Source organism: Vitis vinifera, chromosome 10, assembly GCF_030704535.1.
Source record: "Vitis vinifera cultivar Pinot Noir 40024 chromosome 10, ASM3070453v1".
NCBI classification, from domain to species: domain Eukaryota; kingdom Viridiplantae; phylum Streptophyta; class Magnoliopsida; order Vitales; family Vitaceae; genus Vitis; species Vitis vinifera.
Window position 1 is genome coordinate 2,505,441 of NC_081814.1, and position 18,236 is coordinate 2,523,676.

At 36.6% G+C, this 18,236-nt stretch overlaps 2 protein-coding genes and 1 long non-coding RNA gene across 12 annotated transcripts; 2 read left to right on the top strand and 1 right to left on the bottom strand.

The window, feature by feature from the left end:
* Positions 1–6: 6 nt before the first annotated feature.
* LOC104878149 (uncharacterized) lies at positions 7–1,634 on the bottom strand. 2 transcript variants are annotated; one of them, XR_785040.2, is made up of 4 exons: positions 938–1,634; positions 563–730; positions 131–199; positions 7–39 (listed from the first exon to the last, which is right to left on the bottom strand). It is a non-coding gene; the product is annotated as an uncharacterized LOC104878149 (long non-coding RNA). The 2 variants fall into 2 exon arrangements; XR_785039.3 differs by having other exon boundaries at positions 563–1,634.
* Positions 1,635–2,498: 864 nt separating this feature from the next.
* Positions 2,499–6,803, top strand: LOC100852702 (two-pore potassium channel 1). Of its 9 annotated transcripts, XR_002029417.2 has the most exons (6): positions 2,547–2,688; positions 3,429–4,350; positions 4,498–4,688; positions 5,261–5,461; positions 5,591–5,671; positions 5,904–6,803. XR_002029417.2 is itself a non-coding variant. In XM_010647962.3 (4 exons), exons 1-3 carry the CDS (start codon positions 2,664–2,666, stop codon positions 4,640–4,642), a joined length of 1,092 nt encoding a protein of 363 aa, XP_010646264.2. In that variant the 5' UTR covers positions 2,547–2,663; the 3' UTR covers positions 4,643–4,688; positions 5,904–6,803. The 9 variants fall into 9 exon arrangements, 4 of the variants coding, with proteins under 4 accessions (XP_003635043.3, XP_010646264.2, XP_010646265.2 ...); XR_009466742.1 differs by having other exon boundaries at positions 5,249–5,671; XR_785037.3 differs by having other exon boundaries at positions 5,261–5,671.
* A 4,993-nt stretch (positions 6,804–11,796) lies between these two features.
* Positions 11,797–16,917, top strand: LOC100252735 (microtubule-associated protein 70-5). Its single transcript, XM_002267902.5, has 11 exons — positions 11,797–12,310; positions 13,890–13,975; positions 14,201–14,266; positions 14,368–14,538; positions 14,627–14,797; positions 14,882–15,037; positions 15,180–15,326; positions 15,478–15,549; positions 15,647–16,252; positions 16,348–16,496; positions 16,653–16,917. The coding sequence occupies exons 1-11, from the start codon at positions 12,205–12,207 to the stop codon at positions 16,675–16,677; spliced, it is 1,755 nt and encodes a 584-aa protein (XP_002267938.1). The 5' UTR covers positions 11,797–12,204; the 3' UTR covers positions 16,678–16,917.
* The last annotated feature ends 1,319 nt before the right edge of the window (positions 16,918–18,236 follow it).

The following is an 18,236-nucleotide window of genomic DNA, read 5'->3' on the forward strand; positions in this document are numbered from 1 at the left end:
CATTTATCCTTCTCTTTCATCATGGCTAATTGATCGTTACTACAAAACAATTTCAAACAAATTTAACAATAACAACCACAAAAAATAAATTAAAAAACATATTATTTTACATATTTCTATTTTCCCTTACTAGTAATGTATCCAAGCGCCGATAGGCCTCTTTGGATTTCTAATAACTTCAAGACCATCGCATTCGCTCCTAAAAATTAAATCAAAGCATTTAAGTCAATTTTTATAATATGATTTCAAATATAATAAATCAAACATGCTTTCACCACCACATTATCTCAACATAAGTTTTTTTTCACATTTCAATAAATTTTATTTTTATATCTTACTACAACCAACCAAATGCCAATTAAAATACAAATACCATTACAACTACAACATCCTCCCTAAATATCTTTACATTTAAAATGATGACAAAATTAACATACAAATTTTTTTCAATGTTCAATAATCTAACCACACTCTTTTTCTATAATGTAATCAATCCATAAATCTAACAAAAAACATGAAATATAATGGACACAATATTGTAAAACACATAATTACTACTCACATTTTTTTCCCTTTATATAGAACTCGCCAAATAATTAGGATACAAGCGCCTTTTGAGTAACAAACAATTGTGTCCTTCTCAGCTTTCTTTTCCTTAGTACTACACGTCCTCTTCTTCTTCTTCCAGCTACGTCTTCAATTCGGGTTTTTAAACCATTAAATTTAGAACCTGAAAACACCCCCTTACACCTCTTAAACAAAATATAAAATATGAAGAAAACACATGGGTTATGAAGATTCCACTAAAATTCTCCGTGTGAAAGAACAGAAATTCTCCTTGTGAAAAAATGCAGGGGTAGGGGGGAGAGAAAGCAAAAATTCAGAAAATTTACATAAAATCTTCGAGAAGAAGAATCTAGCAGAAAAAATAGCTGACCTGGACATCAGGAGAAATGAAGTCTAAGACTCGGATCTTGGCACCGACCTCGCCCACAATCCTGAGCTCGCGCTCCTTGAGGGAGACTTCTTTGATGAGGTCAAGACGTCGACTTGGAGGAGGTTGGCCCGGTTCACGGCAATGGTGGTCTCCACCCACCTGTGAAGACGTCTTTGATCCCGGCTGACGGCGAAGGTGGTCTCCACCTAGCTGTGGAGACGTCTTTGATAAGGTCTGCGACGTCGGCCTCGAAGAGGTTGGCCCGGTTGAAGCCGACCGTGGTCTTCACCCAGCTGTGGACAATCACTGGAGAGAAAAACGGGAAAAGGGAGAGAAAACAAAGATGACAGCGGGAAATGGGTGAGCTATGGAGGAAGTCGGCAAACAAAGATGAGGAAGTCGGCAAATGGGTGAGCTGAGGAAGTCGGCTATGGAGGATGCGCGAGACACCCAGCTATGGAGGGGCGGGAAACGGGTGAGCTGAGGAAGTTGGCTTGGGAAGAGAGCAAGACAGCAAATTAGGGAGGAAAAAGGGGAAAAGGAGGAGAGATGGGGGGAACCGGAGGGGAAGGTACCCGAGAAAATTTTTTTTTGAATTTTTTTTTTTTTTTTCATTTTGGATGGCTGAGATTTAATCATTTTCATCCAATGGATGAAAAAAAATGGAGGCATGGTACCGAAGGAGGTATTGTAGATTTTCCCTTTATCAAAAAGTATAGTTCAACTACAAGTTATCACCTAATTATATTATTTTATATCTTAAAAATGATCTCGTTTTTTATATGTAGATTTTATACCTTATAAATGGTTTCATTATTTTATATATGGATTTTATTTTATTTTATTTATTTACATTTGAATTATTATTTTTTTTTAAAATTAATGACCCATATTTTATAGCAATTAGCATGAAAGGGTAGGAATGACAATTCACCCCATTGCAACCTATCCCATTTATTTATATTTATTCTCATCCTGTCCCCTTTATTTATATCTATTTGGCCTTTTGTTTTTTCAATAAAGTGGGATGGGATGTTGTAAGTATATGAAATTTCTATACCCTCTCAGCCCTTATATATATATATATATATATATTTAATGTGTTTTTAATTTTTAAATTTATTTTTATTTTTAGAATTTAAATTTTATTTAAAGTAAATATGATTTATAAATAAAGAAAAATTAGACTTGTAATTTGTTTTGATGGAAAATAATATTTTATTTATGTTAAAAAGAGTTGAAAAATGAAGAAAAAAAAACTAAACTGTTTTTTTATTTAATGTATAATTGAGATCTTGGACAAAGTCATATCCCAACCTATAACAGGTTTTTAAAAACTTTCCAAATCTCTTTAAAATTTGTTATTTTTATCCTAGACTTTTTCTATTAAGGGGTGAGGTGGATATATGGAAAAAATTGTCATGGTTATTTTTTGAAAAAGGAAAAAATGGAAAAATAAAATAAAATCAATGTCAGGTAAGATTTTAGAATAGCAATTGACTTTTAGGCGGTGAGATTGAGGCTGCAATTAAACTTTTTGTTGAATCTGGCTAAGCAAGTTTGTGAATTATGAATTATGGATTCCGATGTGGGTCACACACTGTCAGTTATTGGATATTTTTGGCCTTTTCAGGAACATGTGCCATGGCTCTGATCCTATCTTTCAGGGTTTTCTGTAGGACCTGAAAAATCAATTTTTTTGTTTCTCTTTTTTTCCATACGGTTCATGGACAGAACCCGGCTTTTCTCAGGTAATCCAAATCTTCCACATCACCTCCTTTTCTTCATTCTGTCGTCTGTTTTTATCTGCCATAAGACACCAATTTTATATTCTCCTATGAACTTGTTAGTATTCTTTATATAGTAGTAATCTTCATGTGGGTTTCTCAAAATGATAGACTGGACCTGAAGGCCATGTGGGTTTTGCAGATATGGATATTTGGTTCTTCTGAATAGAAGAATCCAATAGTGGTTTGTTTTTAGAGGATCATTACTTGAATGCAGATCCAACTGTAGAACGTTATTGATGTGTTAGAAACTTAAAATTGTAGTTCATGGTGGGGTTAGTGGGCATGTTGCTTGCTCCATCTGTCATTTTCCAATCTTCAATTGCACATGGAGCATTGTCTCTGCAAATTATTTAGGTCTATACCTTCAATCTGCTGAAAAAATCAGTCATTATTGATTTGTGTCGGTGGAATTATTGATTTCCATTGCATTTAACTGTAAATTTGTCAGGAAAATGACCAAAATCTCTAAAATCACAGTAGTATTCATTGGCTAAAAATGCTATTTTTGATGCTATAACTCTGAAGGTGATTCTGAGTCAGTTCTTTTGTTTTGGGTTTTCTTTCTTTCTCCATTGTAATTGTTGTTATTCATTATGTATGTATGCTGGATATGGCTATAGGAGCTTCAATTATGGTGGTCACCATGAATGAATCCCCAATAACTAATACAGGTTGATGTTGGGCATGTTGTATTGTAACAGAATCAGATTTGTTTAGTAGGCTGATGGCAGATGATAATGCTAAGCAGTCCTTGCTTTCTGAGACGGTCGATCCTTCTCATTTGAATGAAAGCAATGCCCTCAAGAGAAGGAAAATCCGCCGTTGTGGGAGTGCTCCTTTATCAGTTATGAATTGCTCGGGACACAATGGCATTGGGTCTCTTCCACATCTTAAATCCATGTTTGTGAAACTAGAACCTAGTTTCAAACAAGTATTCATCTTATTGGCTGCCTATCTCGCTGTTGGGACTCTCTGCTTCTACCTAATTAGGGATCAGATCAAGGGTAGGAAAACAAATGGGGTTCTTGATGCTGTTTACTTCTGTGTTGTGACAATGACCACTGTTGGGTATGGGGATCTCGTGCCTGATACCATTTTGGCGAAGCTACTGGCCTGTGTTTTTGTCTTCAGTGGCATGGCTCTTGGTGGGCTAATTCTTAGTAGAGCAGCAGACTATATTGTAGAAAAGCAGGAAGTCCTTTTAGTTAAGGCCATGCACAGGCATGAAAAAGCTGGTCCTGCTGAGATTCTGAAGGATGTTGAGACCAACAAAGTCAAATACAAATTTTTTCTGGCCCTGATCCTTCTTTTGGTGCTTATAATTGTGGGAACCCTCTTGTTGTCCTTAGTGGAGAAACTGAGTTTCATTGATGCCTTCTACTGTGTCTGTGTCACCGTCACTACTCTGGGGTACGGCGATGAGAGTTTCTCTACTGGAGTTGGTCGTGCATTTGCTGTTTTTTGGATACTTAGCAGTACCATTTGTTTAGCTCAGTTCTTTCTCTACCTTGCTGAACTATACACCGAAGGCAGGCAAAGATCACTAGTCAAATGGGTTCTTACTCGAAAAATGACATTCTCAGATCTTGAGGGAGCAGATCTTGATCACGATCAAGCTGTCTGGTAAGAGTTGCATTCACCATATTGAGCTTAATGATTCCAAACAAATATCTCTCTCTCTCTGATACAGTAACTACATGAGCACAGCTCCATATGATTGGCTCAATTTTCCTCCTATGCTCATACTTTTGTCGGTTTCCTTTATTGCAGTGCTGCTGAGTTCATCTTATACAAGCTCAAAGAAATGGGAAAGATCAGCCAGGAAGATATATTGCTTTGGATGGAGAGGTTTAAAGATCTTGATGTTGATGGCTCAGGAACTTTGACAAGAGCTAACCTAATGCTTTCCCAGTGACGTTGAACTAACCTTATCGAGCTGGTACTCTAATTTTGTAAAACATGTATAGCTTTTTTTCCCTTCTTTTCATAAAAGGATTATGCTTTCCATAATTTACAGAATTAGCAGCCATTATTTCATTGTATCTCACCTGTATGCTCATCTATTGATGCCTGAAGACACAAATGAAACTATGATCTTTACTTTGCTAGATGCTGAGCTCTTTGCTACCATTATGGTCAGTAATAGCATGACTTGTAGCAATTTATTCCCAATTCATGCTTCAGTTCTAAACAACTTTTATCTATTTAAGGGGAGTAATAAAATGGTAACTGTACAATTACTTTTATGGAGCATGATATAATCCTTATCTTGCTTGTGTTATCTGCCTTTTTGCTTACTTGTACTAGAATTGTATACATTGCTGCTGTGAATAGTTTCTATTGTGATAATTGCACACATGTTTTGTACTATCTGGGCAGCAAAAACTATTATATGATCAAATGGGAAATCAGAAATGTAGTCTCCATTAATACTCCTTCCTAAGAATTGAGATGGTTATTTAACTTCTACTGGTATTTGTTATGGCTTCCTGAATATTTACCATCTATTATTTATAACTAGTCATAGTAGCAGGGAAAAGCTGGAAAAGGCATGGCTACGTGAGGATTTTCACCTTGAAACGTATCCTAGATATTGGGAGGATGTGTTCTCATCTGATGGAAAAATTGAAGAAAATGGTAGTATTTCAATGTTGAACTCTGCCTTGACACACAATGTGAAGGGAGTTAAATTTCAGGTTTCTTGCCATGGTATCTGGTTAAGGGTGGAAATCTGGTCAGTACTTGGAATTCAAGGAGCTTGAACCAAGCCTAGTTTGGACTCTGGATGAATCCCTTTCTTTGTGGTTTGATTCAGAGCATGCCTAGTTTTGACCTTCTCCATCGTATTTGTCTCCTTGAACAGGTTGACATTTTTTTAGCAATCAATTGGTCTGTGCCATATTCAAGGAGAAAACAGTGAAAAAGAATATATAACCAACACAAGGTGAATCTGACTGTCTTGATGATGATTATATCCGAATATTTACAATTCCTTTGTCATTCTTCAGTTCCTTTCACAATTCAAAAGCAAAGTGGTAGAGATACAATTTTCGTTTATATAAATACAGTCATGTAGTTACTTGGTTAGCTGGACTTGTGATGCTCCTCAACTTATTCAGGCCGACCTGCAACATAGTCCAACAGTCCCTCACCTGTTTTCTCCCCATGGATTTCAGTGCTAGGCGGTGAAAGCTGGCCAAACACGATCATTACCATCAACAACACAGCTGTGGAGACAAAGAGAGGCCAGAAGTATGCAAGAATGGTTAGGAAGCGAGGCGCCACTTGAAACAGCAAGGCGAGGATTATTGAAACAACGACTGTTATGATGAAGTGATATTGATACTGCATTAGCTTTGTTTGGATCTCCATGGTTCCCTTCATTCTTGAGGTATGAAGATTGTTTCCCCCTTTGCAGGGATCCTATGCTGCAAATGCCGCTTTCAAGAATTTCCCCCGTCTTGCTTCATCCATCTGCTATTTATTTTCTCAGGTGAACCATTCTTCTGAAGCTCTAATGACCAAAATACCTTCCTTCCTCAGCATAACCTTAGACCCAACTGTAAGGAACTTCACCAGTTATAATTACCAAATAATGAATTCCCAAATACCTTTATGATTCTGTTGTTGCTCTGGTTGGGTCTGGTATCTACTGCAGCTGGGGTTAGGTGCTTGATTTCATGTATCACCAACCTTGAGGGTAATTGCAGATGGCTGGAGGGGTCCTTTGGTAATTACAGGAGAACCAAGAGAACATTTTGGTATATATTCTTCATCCACTCCTTTGATTCGATGGTTGCTTTGTCCCTTTTCAAGTGCCTACTTTTCAATTGGAATGAAGATTAAGATACAGGAAAGGCATAGCTTCTTTTTTTCTCCTTTATGGTAATGAATTGAGGAAAGGATTAGCTGATCAAACAAGAAATGAGAGTCATCTTGGCCAAGTTTATTCTTCTTTTGGACTTTCACTATTAAAAATGATTACTTTGTGGGAGGGTTTTGTAGATATCATCCATTGTCTCTTTCTTTTGTGATTCTATACTTTCATATTGATGAAATCATTATTTCTATGCTCATTATCATTTGACACTGATGGGATCACATTTACTTCTCAATTAACACAGCCTCAAACTTACCCCACTGATACTCTTATCATGACTTGAGGAACTCTCTGTGTTCTACATAAAGAAATCAGATTATTCATATGGGCTAGGGTTAAAGCAAGGCCAGCAAAAGGGTATATTTGGTTAAATCAAGAAAACTATTTTTCATATTTGAGTTTCCAAACAGAAATTGTTTTTTTCTCAAAAACCGTTTTCGAAAACATTGTAAAACAGGCACTAAGCTTTATTTCATGTGAGTTTGTACAATGGACTGTAAGCAAAATCAACATCAGTTAAAAACACTTCATGTTAGCTAAAGATTGCAGTGTTTCTTTCAGAACCAAAAGCCAAACTGAAGTGGGGTTTAGGAGGATAGAAAAAAATGGGGCATATGATGGTGGATAGGGAAAGGTAGATTCATGGTGATCAATGACCGTACAGTTGGTGGGTCACAGCTAGTGTGGAACATATCTGAATTGATGATTGACCAGGGAATTCTAGTGAAGCTTTTCCGGATATGGCAACCAACATTTCTAGTGGGTGGGCCACAAGGCCTCACAAGTCACAGCCTTCTAGTGGGATAACAAAGTAGTGTCATCATCAGCCTTATTTCACCCAATTGAAGCAGACACACTCAGTCCGAGCCACAGCTTCACACTTAAAAAGGCTTCCCAAGGTGTGGAGATGGTTCTCAGAATATGCTACACATGGATGCTCCAATGAGCCCTTGAAGTGAAAATTCTCAAAGAAAGCAGTTGTTTCAGCATGTAGAGGACTTGAATCATTGTTCCTTGCAGTGGCTGGGTTCTTTTTCTTCTAATCTTTCAAGGATTGACCATGAAGTTTCTGGTATGTTTTGCTATGCCTCATCACAAATTTGCATATATTCCAAGCATGGTAGAAGGCTTAGGTCTAAAAGCCCTTACATGCCCAAAGTTCAGTTGGTTCAAGGGGCCAGGTTAGGTAGGGGTAACATTCCTTGAAGTTTAGGCTCCGTTTGAGAGGTGTTTTCGAAAACAATGATAAAAAATGGTTTTTGAAAACTATTATTTGATGTTTTGACAAATAAAAGTCTCGTGGAAAATTTAAAATATTTTAAACCTATTTTCTATATTTTTAAATATATTCAAAAAATAATTTTTATATATAATGTTTTATTTTTAATTATTTTCTATATTTATATAATTATTTTTTAAAATAAATATCAGAAAATAAATGAAAATAACTAAAAAGAACTAAAATATATTATTTAAAAATATTATATTCTTTATTTTTAAGAATAAAAAATCGTTTTATATTTATTAAACATACATATATATATATATATATATATATATATATATATATATATATATATATATATATATATATCTCCTGAAAATGTTAAAAAATAAAATTTATACTTCTTTCAAGCAGGGACTTGGAAACAGGAGTGCATCTGCAACCCCCCCCCCCCTAACAATGACGAGGTTGGATTATTGAGCTAAAGCCAATAATTATTTTTAATTATATCTATTAAAGGTTGCCCCCTTGAAATAAAGTACTGGCTCTGCAGAGGGCCTTAGCCTTTTGGGGGAGTTCATTACAACAATTTGAACCTAGAAATGAACTAGTTCAGACAAAATTGTAGTTGAAGTTAAAACAAATACACTTTATCATATGACCATCTTTGAACATGAGACAGCATAGAGAACTTATTCAATAACCCTCAAGGGTTTAATAAGATATAGACCTAGTTCAGCTGGGGATTTGATGGAATGGGTTCTGTTTTGTTGTGATCATTGGCTCTGTGAAATAATATTTTGTGGGTTCCTAAATATGTTAGTGGGTTCAGCTTATGGACCTAGTGTTGATTTATACGCCTTGTATTCCATGAGGAAAATTTAAACTCATCTTGGCCAGAACAGTTGTTCAAAAACCATCCTCTTTTGATGGCCAAAAGATGATGCTTTAAAGGAGGTTGGATCATTTGATGAATTTTTGTGGAAAACTTTTTAAAGATTTGATTTTAGTCATCAAATTTACCAATACAAGTGACATCCCACATATACACGTGCATTTTAAACCCTACTAAAGTTATGAATTTAGGATAGACAATATCCATATGGATGACGACATATAGTTTTATGGGCTATATGATATCCTATATTAATTAGAGGAAGAAGTTTTTACTTCATAATACTATATATATAGTAAGTTTCTTTTAATAATATAAATATAATTTAAAATTGTTATAATTCATTAATTTAAGAGTGGAGGATATTCATATGGGAACAAATGGATTATTACAAATGGTAATAAGGTTGATTATTGATTTGGTTTAGGAGCCTGATTCCTTATTGCTAATATTAGGATCAATTCTTGACCCAGTGTGGAAATAAGATTTCTCATGGGAGGATAATTTGTAATGTCCAAGTTCCTTTTGAAGTCACGAGGAAAATATCTACACAATAAGGATGTTATTTGCATAGAAATATCCTAAGCTATAAATAGTCATGATTTTTGATAATCAATAATTCGGCCACACATGTGTGGAGCCAATTCATAACCCAAAATCATCCTATCAATATTTACATGATAAGGATGTCATATATATTAAGATATTAAGGATCATGGGGTCTATCGAATCTAGGGTAGAACAAATGATATCTACATAGGAAGCAGATTGTTATTGTAAGTTATGAATGTCATCTATGTATGAATGTATCCTAAGTTGCCAATGACCACATGATTTTTTATGATCAATTAAGACATGTTTAGCTTAAGAAGCAACCATCAAGATGGTGTAAGGATCATGGATTCAATCACCGACATCCAATATTCAGATACAGTTAGCCTCTCTGAATCCTGATATACATCTCCCCCAAGTGCTTTTACCTACTCAACAGCCCACACACTGGTTCATTGGATGAGGCCAGGCTTACGTTCTCTTTTCCAAACTAGGGAGACTACCAACTGCAGGAGATAAAACTTAACCTGCTTACGTTCACACTTCACTTTTGCAGACTACCCAACTACACTGGAAAAGGGCACTTGTATTATGTGTCTAGAGATAAGAGAGCGTGGCTCTACTTGAGGGCTAATCATATCATTTTCACCGTTAGGTGGCTAGCAAGAGAACATGGTTCTAGTGGGAGCAATAAAGGTCGGTTTCCTAACAAAAAATAACATGGGGGCTGGTTTGGATAAGAGGATTTTTCTAGATTTTTTATGCCTACATTTCAAAGACCCACCAACTTTAGAAGGTCCCATGTGAAATTCCATGCGGATGGTATGCAATATGTGTCATATAGTTAAAAATCTCAACTGTTTGATTGAACTTATTACATGGTATGATGTAGGTTTTGTTGATCAATGATCTTCCGTCTCAATGGTTGGATTAAGCTTCTTCCTAGGGGAACCCAAGGGCCCAACCAACATGTATGGTATGCCATCATTAATAATACTTCCAAAACTCAATTTTACCTATAAAAAGGGAGGATTCCTCAATGGACCATTTCATTTATATGCATTGTATTTTTCTTAACTTTTTTAAATACGTTTTTTAAAGTCATATATACTTCAACTCCAAAGAGAATAAATATGTATATATGAAAGATTAGCCATTGTAATAGATATTATAAAGTCATCTAGATGTAATAAAGAACGAGTAATATAAGAATCATATTGGGGTAGGAAAGGAATAGGTTTTAGGATAAATAGTATGAGAATTGATTAAATGAGTCCTATTTAAGTATCCTTTTAACCTATAATCCAAGTGGACCTTCAACCCCGAAAACAATCAATATCCATATACATAATAATGAGAGGTTGATTACATTGAATCCAATTAATAAAATTCCACATTAGTGATTGGATTTAACTTCTTCATACAAACCCTATCTACAAGTACTGTATTTCATATGTATGGCATCAGTAACACCTCCCAAGATCAAATCCAAGCATATTTATATATAAGAGTGAAGTTTGTTATGATTAATTCAATTGAAAATTTTACATGGTATGAACAATGAGCTTTCACATTTGGTGGTTGGATTTAGCTTCTTCACAGGGATTCTATCTACATGTATTGTATGCCATATGTATGACATCATTAACAACACCCCCAAAGCTCGATTTACCTACTCAAAAGTCTCAAATCAATTAGAGACAAAATAAGGGGAACTCCTCAATTCTGAGCTTGACCCATTCATTTCACATCACTTTCAAAACATGCTTAGTGGGAATTCAATTAAGGTATAATTAACATAAAAAAAACACCCCACATCTTAATTATCGAAAACCAATTAGAATGATTTAGTGCCATTAAGCTTTTCTGACGCTCTACTGTATTTTAAGGGGTGTTGGTGGGGGGTGGTGGAGGCTTCCCTTTGTCGCCTAGCTCAAATACCCTGTACAGCTCAGAATTAATGCCAATTGGCAAGTGTCAAAACATAGCTGGAGATTAGTATACTTTTTCCATAAATCCAATCATACTTTCAAGCAAAGATGGGGGACGGGTATCTGAGTTAGTTTGTTCTTTCAAGCCACTTCTGTTGTTTCGTTTCCTTTCACTTCACCGTCAGCAATACCCCATTTTTCTTGGTTCCAATTCAAAAACTGCTTGAATTGAATGACTTCCACTAAATAACAAAGCATGGATTAAGGAATGTTTAGCTCTTAAGCAATTGAATAATTCCTAAGCGATAGCTTTCCATCAATGTAGGCAGTAGCTCCATGATCATGACAAGACCCAAAAGCACTAATAAGGCTCTTGAATGTCTATATTTGCGAAGGATAACCAGATTTCTTCCCTGTCAATCTTCTCAGTTTTAGCACTCTTCCTATACAAGGGTTGTGTAAAAAACCAGAATTTCCGGAGTTCTTAGCCGCAATACCAAGCTGGCAAGCTGCAATGGCACCTACCATTGATCAGTCATCCATTTATATTAAAATGTAGAGCGGATACATGTTAGAGGGTCACCATCGATGGGAAACTTTGGAAAGAAAGATCAATTTTTTTTTTTTTTTTTTCACATTTTTGAAAGTTGAAAGGGATAAACTTGATGGGTTTTGTGGGGATTTTCGGAATAAATGGAATAAATATCGTAAGATTAATAACGGTTACTATCAAGGAGAGGAATGAGGAGCTGGACCAGCCGGCTTGGTCGGCTTCATTTTTGGTTTTGTGTTTTCGGGTTTGCTTAACAGCAAGGGAAGTCCATGCCCATCCTCTCTTTGCGGTCAATTTCTTAGAATAATGGGCTTTCCTCTCTCATAAAACCCTCCCTCTTCCCTTGTTTTAGCCAGTATAAATCCTAGTTTTGGTTGTTGTTATAGTTTGTGTCTTTTGCTTTTATCCAAGCGGGAAAAACAGAAGGCAAAGCAAAACAAAATGGTGGATTATAAGGAACTTGTGGGAGGAGGAGGAGACGAGCTTTCTCTTGCTCATTCAGACCCTATTGTGTTGGAGTTCAACCGTTTGCAGAACCAACTCAAAGGTCTCTCTCTCTCTCTATCTCTCTTTCTCTCTCCCTCTCTCTCTCGGGTTTTTTTCCTGGCTTTCTGCATAGAAAGCACAAGGGTTTGTTTCGAATTGGTTTTTTGAAATTGGGTCTGCAAGAATGTCACTTCTACCCTAAGTTGAGTAGGATTCTTGTGTCAAAAATACCTTGAAGAACCTATTGCATATTCTTTTTCTGTTTTTTGCTGTTCCGTTTACTAGGATTTGATGCCCTTTTCCTCATAGCTCTAGTACATATGTCGAGTTAAATTAGTCCCAATATGCTGTGTCTGAATTTGATTCTCAGGTTGAAACAGTATTGCGTTTCTCATCATTTTGCAACAGATTTTTACAAGTTCTGGCCTTCTGTTCAAAAACTGGGTTATTGCTCTTGGGTATATAGTCCATAAATGGTGTTCCAAAATCACAGTGAAACATCTGAATGGCCATTAATAAGGCGCTAGACTTTTACTTCAGGGATTAAACAATTTGCCTCCATCTCTACAGTGATGGGCACATGGTGTTTCATGGCTAGGAAAAGGAAACAAACCCAGGAAGAAGAGCTGATCAGCGTGGAAAACAATAAATGCATGGGGTCATATGTGGTGGCTAATATTTTTTATTTTTCATTATCTATCCAGTTGGTTTCATAATGGCCCAGTGGTTACCCTAATTATAGAGCCCAACAGTATGGGCAAAAGAACCTCAAAAAATTCAATAGTAATCAGTATAAACCCTATAAACCCCAAGTTATTTTGGCAATGATTCAGGTGGTCCATGAACTTCTATCATATACAATGAAGATGACATAGTCCTTTGGTGGCCCTGTTTTATTAACAAGGTTGTTTTCCACATCATTAATCATGATGGTTTTGCTGATCTACTTGGCACAACTAGGGAGACGTGGCATACCTTAATTCAATGGTTCTAGGTAGATGAAATCCAGCTCATAGTTTTCTAAAAAAAACTGGATTCCTTCTGCTGAGAAACAAAGTAAAAAAAAGATATCTGACTCCTTTCTGGTAGGATGTCTAAATCATTGAATTCACTGTATGCATCTCTCAGTTCCAGGTTTCTTGTGTATGTTTTAAGATTCTCTTCTTTCGTCCCTTTTGGTATCATGTTTCTTGTATATGCCTCAGGATCCTCTTTTCATATTCTTGTTGATCATATATTCATATATGATTATCAGGGATGGAAAACCTATAGAGGCTCAAAAGGGGTGAGACTTCTAGTGAATTTCTCAAATAAAACAAGGTGTGAGCTTGAATGGCAGATAGACGTGAAGAGATGAGAAAGTTTAGAAAATTTTCTGTACAATGATATTGGGATTCGGCTATTTTTTTGTGTGTATTTTTTTGAGTATGTTGTACTTATATACCTACTAACTGAGCTGAACTCAAAAAATGGATGTATTTATGAATTTCTACTAGTGTTTGTGATCCTCCGATTTTGAATGTCTTTGAATAATTACTCTTAAAAAAATATATACTTGGTTCTTCCTTCTACGTTATAGTTGTAGATGGATACTAACTACTTCAAGATTTCATGATTATCATTTTTAACATCTACTGCAGAAAAGGATAGGGAGTTGGGAGTTGCTTCCAGTGAAATCAAGGCTCTGAGAGCGACAATAGTCCTGAAGGATAAGGCTTTAGAACAGGTACTGAATCATATTTGTACGCATTTAATGCATATATAGCTTCTATTGAGATGCTTGACACATATGCAGTGTCATTGACCAGAGGAAATTAATTTTTTCACACTAATTCTACTATGAGCTTTGGTGTTTATAGGTGGCCAATCATGTAGAAATGGCTATTCATATGCCTGTGTAATACTCTTATGTTTCTGCTAAATTTGTGTTGGCAACTTTGTTCTTTTCCAGTTCAGAAATGAAGTGAATAAATTGGATGAGAGGCTTGGAGTCATCGAGAATCTTCTCAAACAGAAGGTCTGTTACCAACCTACTGTCTTTTTAAAGCATAATAGAAAAACTGAGGCTTAATCTGTGAGACTAAGATTCTAGGTTTGTTCAAATCTGGCCAAAACCAGGATCTTGAAATCAAGAAACTAACGAGTGAAAAGAAAGATGCGTTGGCTGCACAATTTGCTGCTGAAGCAGCTCTTAGAAGGGTTCATGCAAATCAGAAGGACGATGATACTGTTCCTATTGAGGATGTCATTGCCCCTCTTGAAGCTGATATTAAGATGTATAAAATTGAGGTATGGGGATGAAAATTAGAAAAGTGCTTCTCTCAAATATCAATGTAGTATGACATCCTTTCTCTTATTTTTTCTTCGGTTTTATCAGATTGGAAGACTACAGGAAGATAACAAGGCTCTGGAGCGCCACATAAAGTCAAAGGAGTCGGCTTTGCTTGAAGCAGAGAGGATTTTGAGAAGTGCTTTGGAAAGGGCTTTAATAGTAGAAGAAGTTCAAAACCAGAACTTTGAGTTGAAGAGACAGATTGAGATCTGCCAGGCACGATTTCCTGCCAGACCCTTTTATGTTCAATGTGTTATATTGACATTTAAATTCACCCAAGTGAAAATTTTCCATTCACAGGAGGAGAACAAAATCCTTGATAAGACCAACCGTCAAAAGGTTTTAGAGGTTGAAAAGCTTAGCCAAACCATTCAGGAACTTGAGGAGGCCATTCTAGCTGGTGGGGTGGCAGCCAATGCCATTCGTGACTATAGGCGACAGATATCTGAACTAAATGTAATGCTCAGGCCTATACCTCATGTTTTGTAGTGTACTAGCTGGATAGAACTAACTGAAACTTTCAGAGGCAGTCGCTGAATGTTTTGATTGGGTCAATACATTGATCTAGTTAGTAACCTTATTTTGCATGATTTTCAAGGAGGAGAAGAGGACTCTGGAAAGGGAGTTGGCAAGAGTTAAAGTTTCAGCCAACCGAGTTGCAACTGTGGTTGCTAATGAGTGGAAGGATGAGAATGACAAAGTTATGCCTATTAAGCAATGGCTTGAAGAGAGAAGGCTACTTCAGGTTCTTCCTTTCCCAGAAAATTTCCTGGAAACCATTTTTCTATAGCTTCCTTGATTAAAAAATATTGTATCTGTGAATGAGTGAAGGTCATTTTTACATGTTACTTCATGCTAGTGATCTTCTCATGAATTATATGTTGTCTCATTGGTAGGCTGAGACGCAGCGGTTAAGAGACAAACTAGCTATATCAGAGAGAACAGCCAAGGCAGAAGCACAATTGAAAGTAAGTATTCAGTTTTTTCATCTTCCAATGAGATAATTTAACATTTTCTCTGTTTCCTATTGTATCCAGAGACACTCTCTGATGTGAATTTATTCAGGATAAATTGAAGTTGAGACTAAAGACATTAGAGGAAGGCTTAAAGCAAGTGTCAAGTTTCTCAGAGAATCCTTACCTGTCCTGTCGATCCCCAAAACCCGAAAAGTCCAATCACATTTTGGGGTTCCTATCAGGTAATGGTGGACTAAAAAGGAGATCTACATCACAGCCAAGGGGTTCCTGCATAGGTAAAACCTCTCCTTTGATGCCGCCAAATGTAGAAAATGGAGCAGCCGATGCTGCTGGAGAACTGAAAGGAGTGAATAGCTTGAAAAAGAAATATGCCTCAGGGGAAAATATGCTGAGAAAAAGTTTATGGGCATCAAGAAGTAAAGTTGCTGATATTGGTGGAAAGGAAAACACAGAAATGAAGTCAAATACTGACATGCATATTGATAAGTTCAACAATGATACAGCAGTTTCAGCAGATGCCAAAATTAAAGGTGGTGCTAAAGAAGAGACACAAAATGTTGGAAGTGCTGGTTTTGATAGTGAAGATATGGTTTCAGCTTTTCTATACGATCGGCTTCAGAGAGAAGTCATCAACTTAAGGAAGTCCTGTGAGGTGAAGAACAATACTTTGACTGCTAAAGATGATGAAATCAAGGTGAAATATCATCAACGCTCTCTCTCCCTTCTCTCTCCCTCTTTCCCTCTCTCCCTCTCAATATTTTGAGTGGATGAATTGAAATTCTTTTCCAGATGCTCATGAGGAAAGTTGATGCACTGAGTAAAGCCATCGAAGTAGAGTCTAAGAAGATAAAGAGAGAAGCAGCAGCCAGGGAAAAGGAAGCAATATCAACCAAGGCAGATGAGAACAAAAAGATTAGAAACACAGACTCTTCCAAAAGGTAATGCTTTTAGAGTGATTTAACCCTTCTTCTTCCATTTCAATTCCCCCATCTTTTTCATCAAATGTGGGTGAAATCATTTTTTATCCCCAATTCTTGATGATCAAACTTCACTTTCATCCGACACTTCACATTTTCAATGGTTCCCAATTGCAGGAGGGTTGCTAAAGCATCATCTTGAAGCTTCCTTGAATCACATAAAAGCTTGAAGTGATCAGGAAAAGCATTTGTTCACAGCCATTTCGTGATTTTTCAATGTAAATATGAAAATGTTTGAATGATGATAACTAGCTGAAATAAGTTCTGATTTGACTTAAAGGGGTGATCTGACTCTGTAACATCCTAGAGGATGATGTTGGTTAGAGTTGTTATCTGCTTGAGATTTACATAAATGATATCCCAGACGTTCTTATGGTTTGAATTCATCAATAGCCGTGGTCACCTGTTTGGTACTCAGGAAAAGTCTTTCTAAAAGGGAAGCAAACTCTGCCAACCCATAAAGAATTTGGGAAACAGGAAAAAGTAAAGAGGCAATTGAGCTACATGGGAGGAGTTAGCTGAAACTAATGAAATACACCCGGGAACTCTGGTAAAATCTGGTCTATCCAGTAATAATTTCAGATTTCCCAAATCATAACATTGTGGAAAAACAGAGACATGCAATACATTGAACTACAAGTAGAAACTAAAGATTTTTAATCCTGATCACCACAAACAGAGTGATTTATATGGAAAAATCTTAGAATAGACACCACTTTTTGCTTGGCAGACATAGTTACTCTCTATAATCTTTCATAAAATGTACAACTCCCATTAAAAATCGGGTTGTCTCCAGTAAAGGGAAAGGGTTTATCCTATCATCCTAATTATTTTGTTACTCAGGAATTGTAGCTAAGGACGGCTGCCATTTCTGAGCCCCATCTTTCCCCCAACACTTCCCCACATGTCTAACAACTTTAGGCTGAAACTTCTTTCTACTTCTCAACAGAAACTCTAACTGCTGCTTAGTCACTACAATCTTTATACTCCGGCTTCTGCAACTATCATTGCCACCCATTTTGAGAGGCCTGCAGGGCTGCAACATGTCAGGCACAAGATAGTAAACCTCCCCGGATTCTAGCTTGGCTTTGGGTGGCAATGGCAAGAAAGGTTGGGCATAGTGGACAAGATTATAGCCATGGTATATACCAGAAATGATCTCTTTAACTGGTGTTGAGGCTTTGAACTCCTCTTCTCCTCCATTAAAGACAAGAACTCTAGCATTCTCCTGAGGTGCAGAGAACAGTTGTTGACCTATGCAGTTCCCCATTGTGTATGAATCAGATGAACAAAGGACCCTGTAAATTTATAGTCTTGCTTTAATTGATTTCATGTTTAAGACAATTCAACGTGCAGGCCACCTAAATGATGGGGGAAAGGTACTACCTTTGTTTGACAATTAACGATAGTTTATGCTTACTTCGCTCACTATTTTAGTAAGATATATTATATAGCTGTGGAGGTCTGCTACCGTTGGTTAGGTCCTCCGCTGTAGGATACCGATCGATGGGCCATTCCTTAAGGGGGGCATAATCCTGAGGAAGAGCCCAACAACATCTTGATTATACTAATCTTCACAAAGTCAAAAGAACACTTAAGCCTCAACCCCTTCTTCCCTTAATAACAAAGTAGAAAAACATAAGCTTCTTCTCATGGTTCATTGAACAGGGGCCTTAAAGAAGCATTTGAAATTGTTATGAA

What these genes read in the sequence shown, in the direction of transcription:
- LOC100252735 (XM_002267902.5), top strand. Translation starts at nt 12,205, where the DNA reads ATGGTGGATTATAAGGAACTTGTGGGAGGAGGAGGAGACGAGCTTTCT. An exon ending in AGAATCTTCTCAAACAGAAG is followed by an intron (nt 14,267 to 14,367) that starts GTCTGTTACCAA and finishes GGCCAAAACCAG; the next exon opens with GATCTTGAAATCAAGAAACT. An exon ending in AGGCAGAAGCACAATTGAAA is followed by an intron (nt 15,550 to 15,646) that starts GTAAGTATTCAG and finishes GAATTTATTCAG; the next exon opens with GATAAATTGAAGTTGAGACT.
- LOC100852702 (XM_003634995.4), top strand. Translation starts at nt 2,664, where the DNA reads ATGGACAGAACCCGGCTTTTCTCAG. An exon ending in CAGAACCCGGCTTTTCTCAG is followed by an intron (nt 2,689 to 3,428) that starts GTAATCCAAATC and finishes GTATTGTAACAG; the next exon opens with AATCAGATTTGTTTAGTAGG. An exon ending in GATCACGATCAAGCTGTCTG is followed by an intron (nt 4,351 to 4,497) that starts GTAAGAGTTGCA and finishes CCTTTATTGCAG; the next exon opens with TGCTGCTGAGTTCATCTTAT.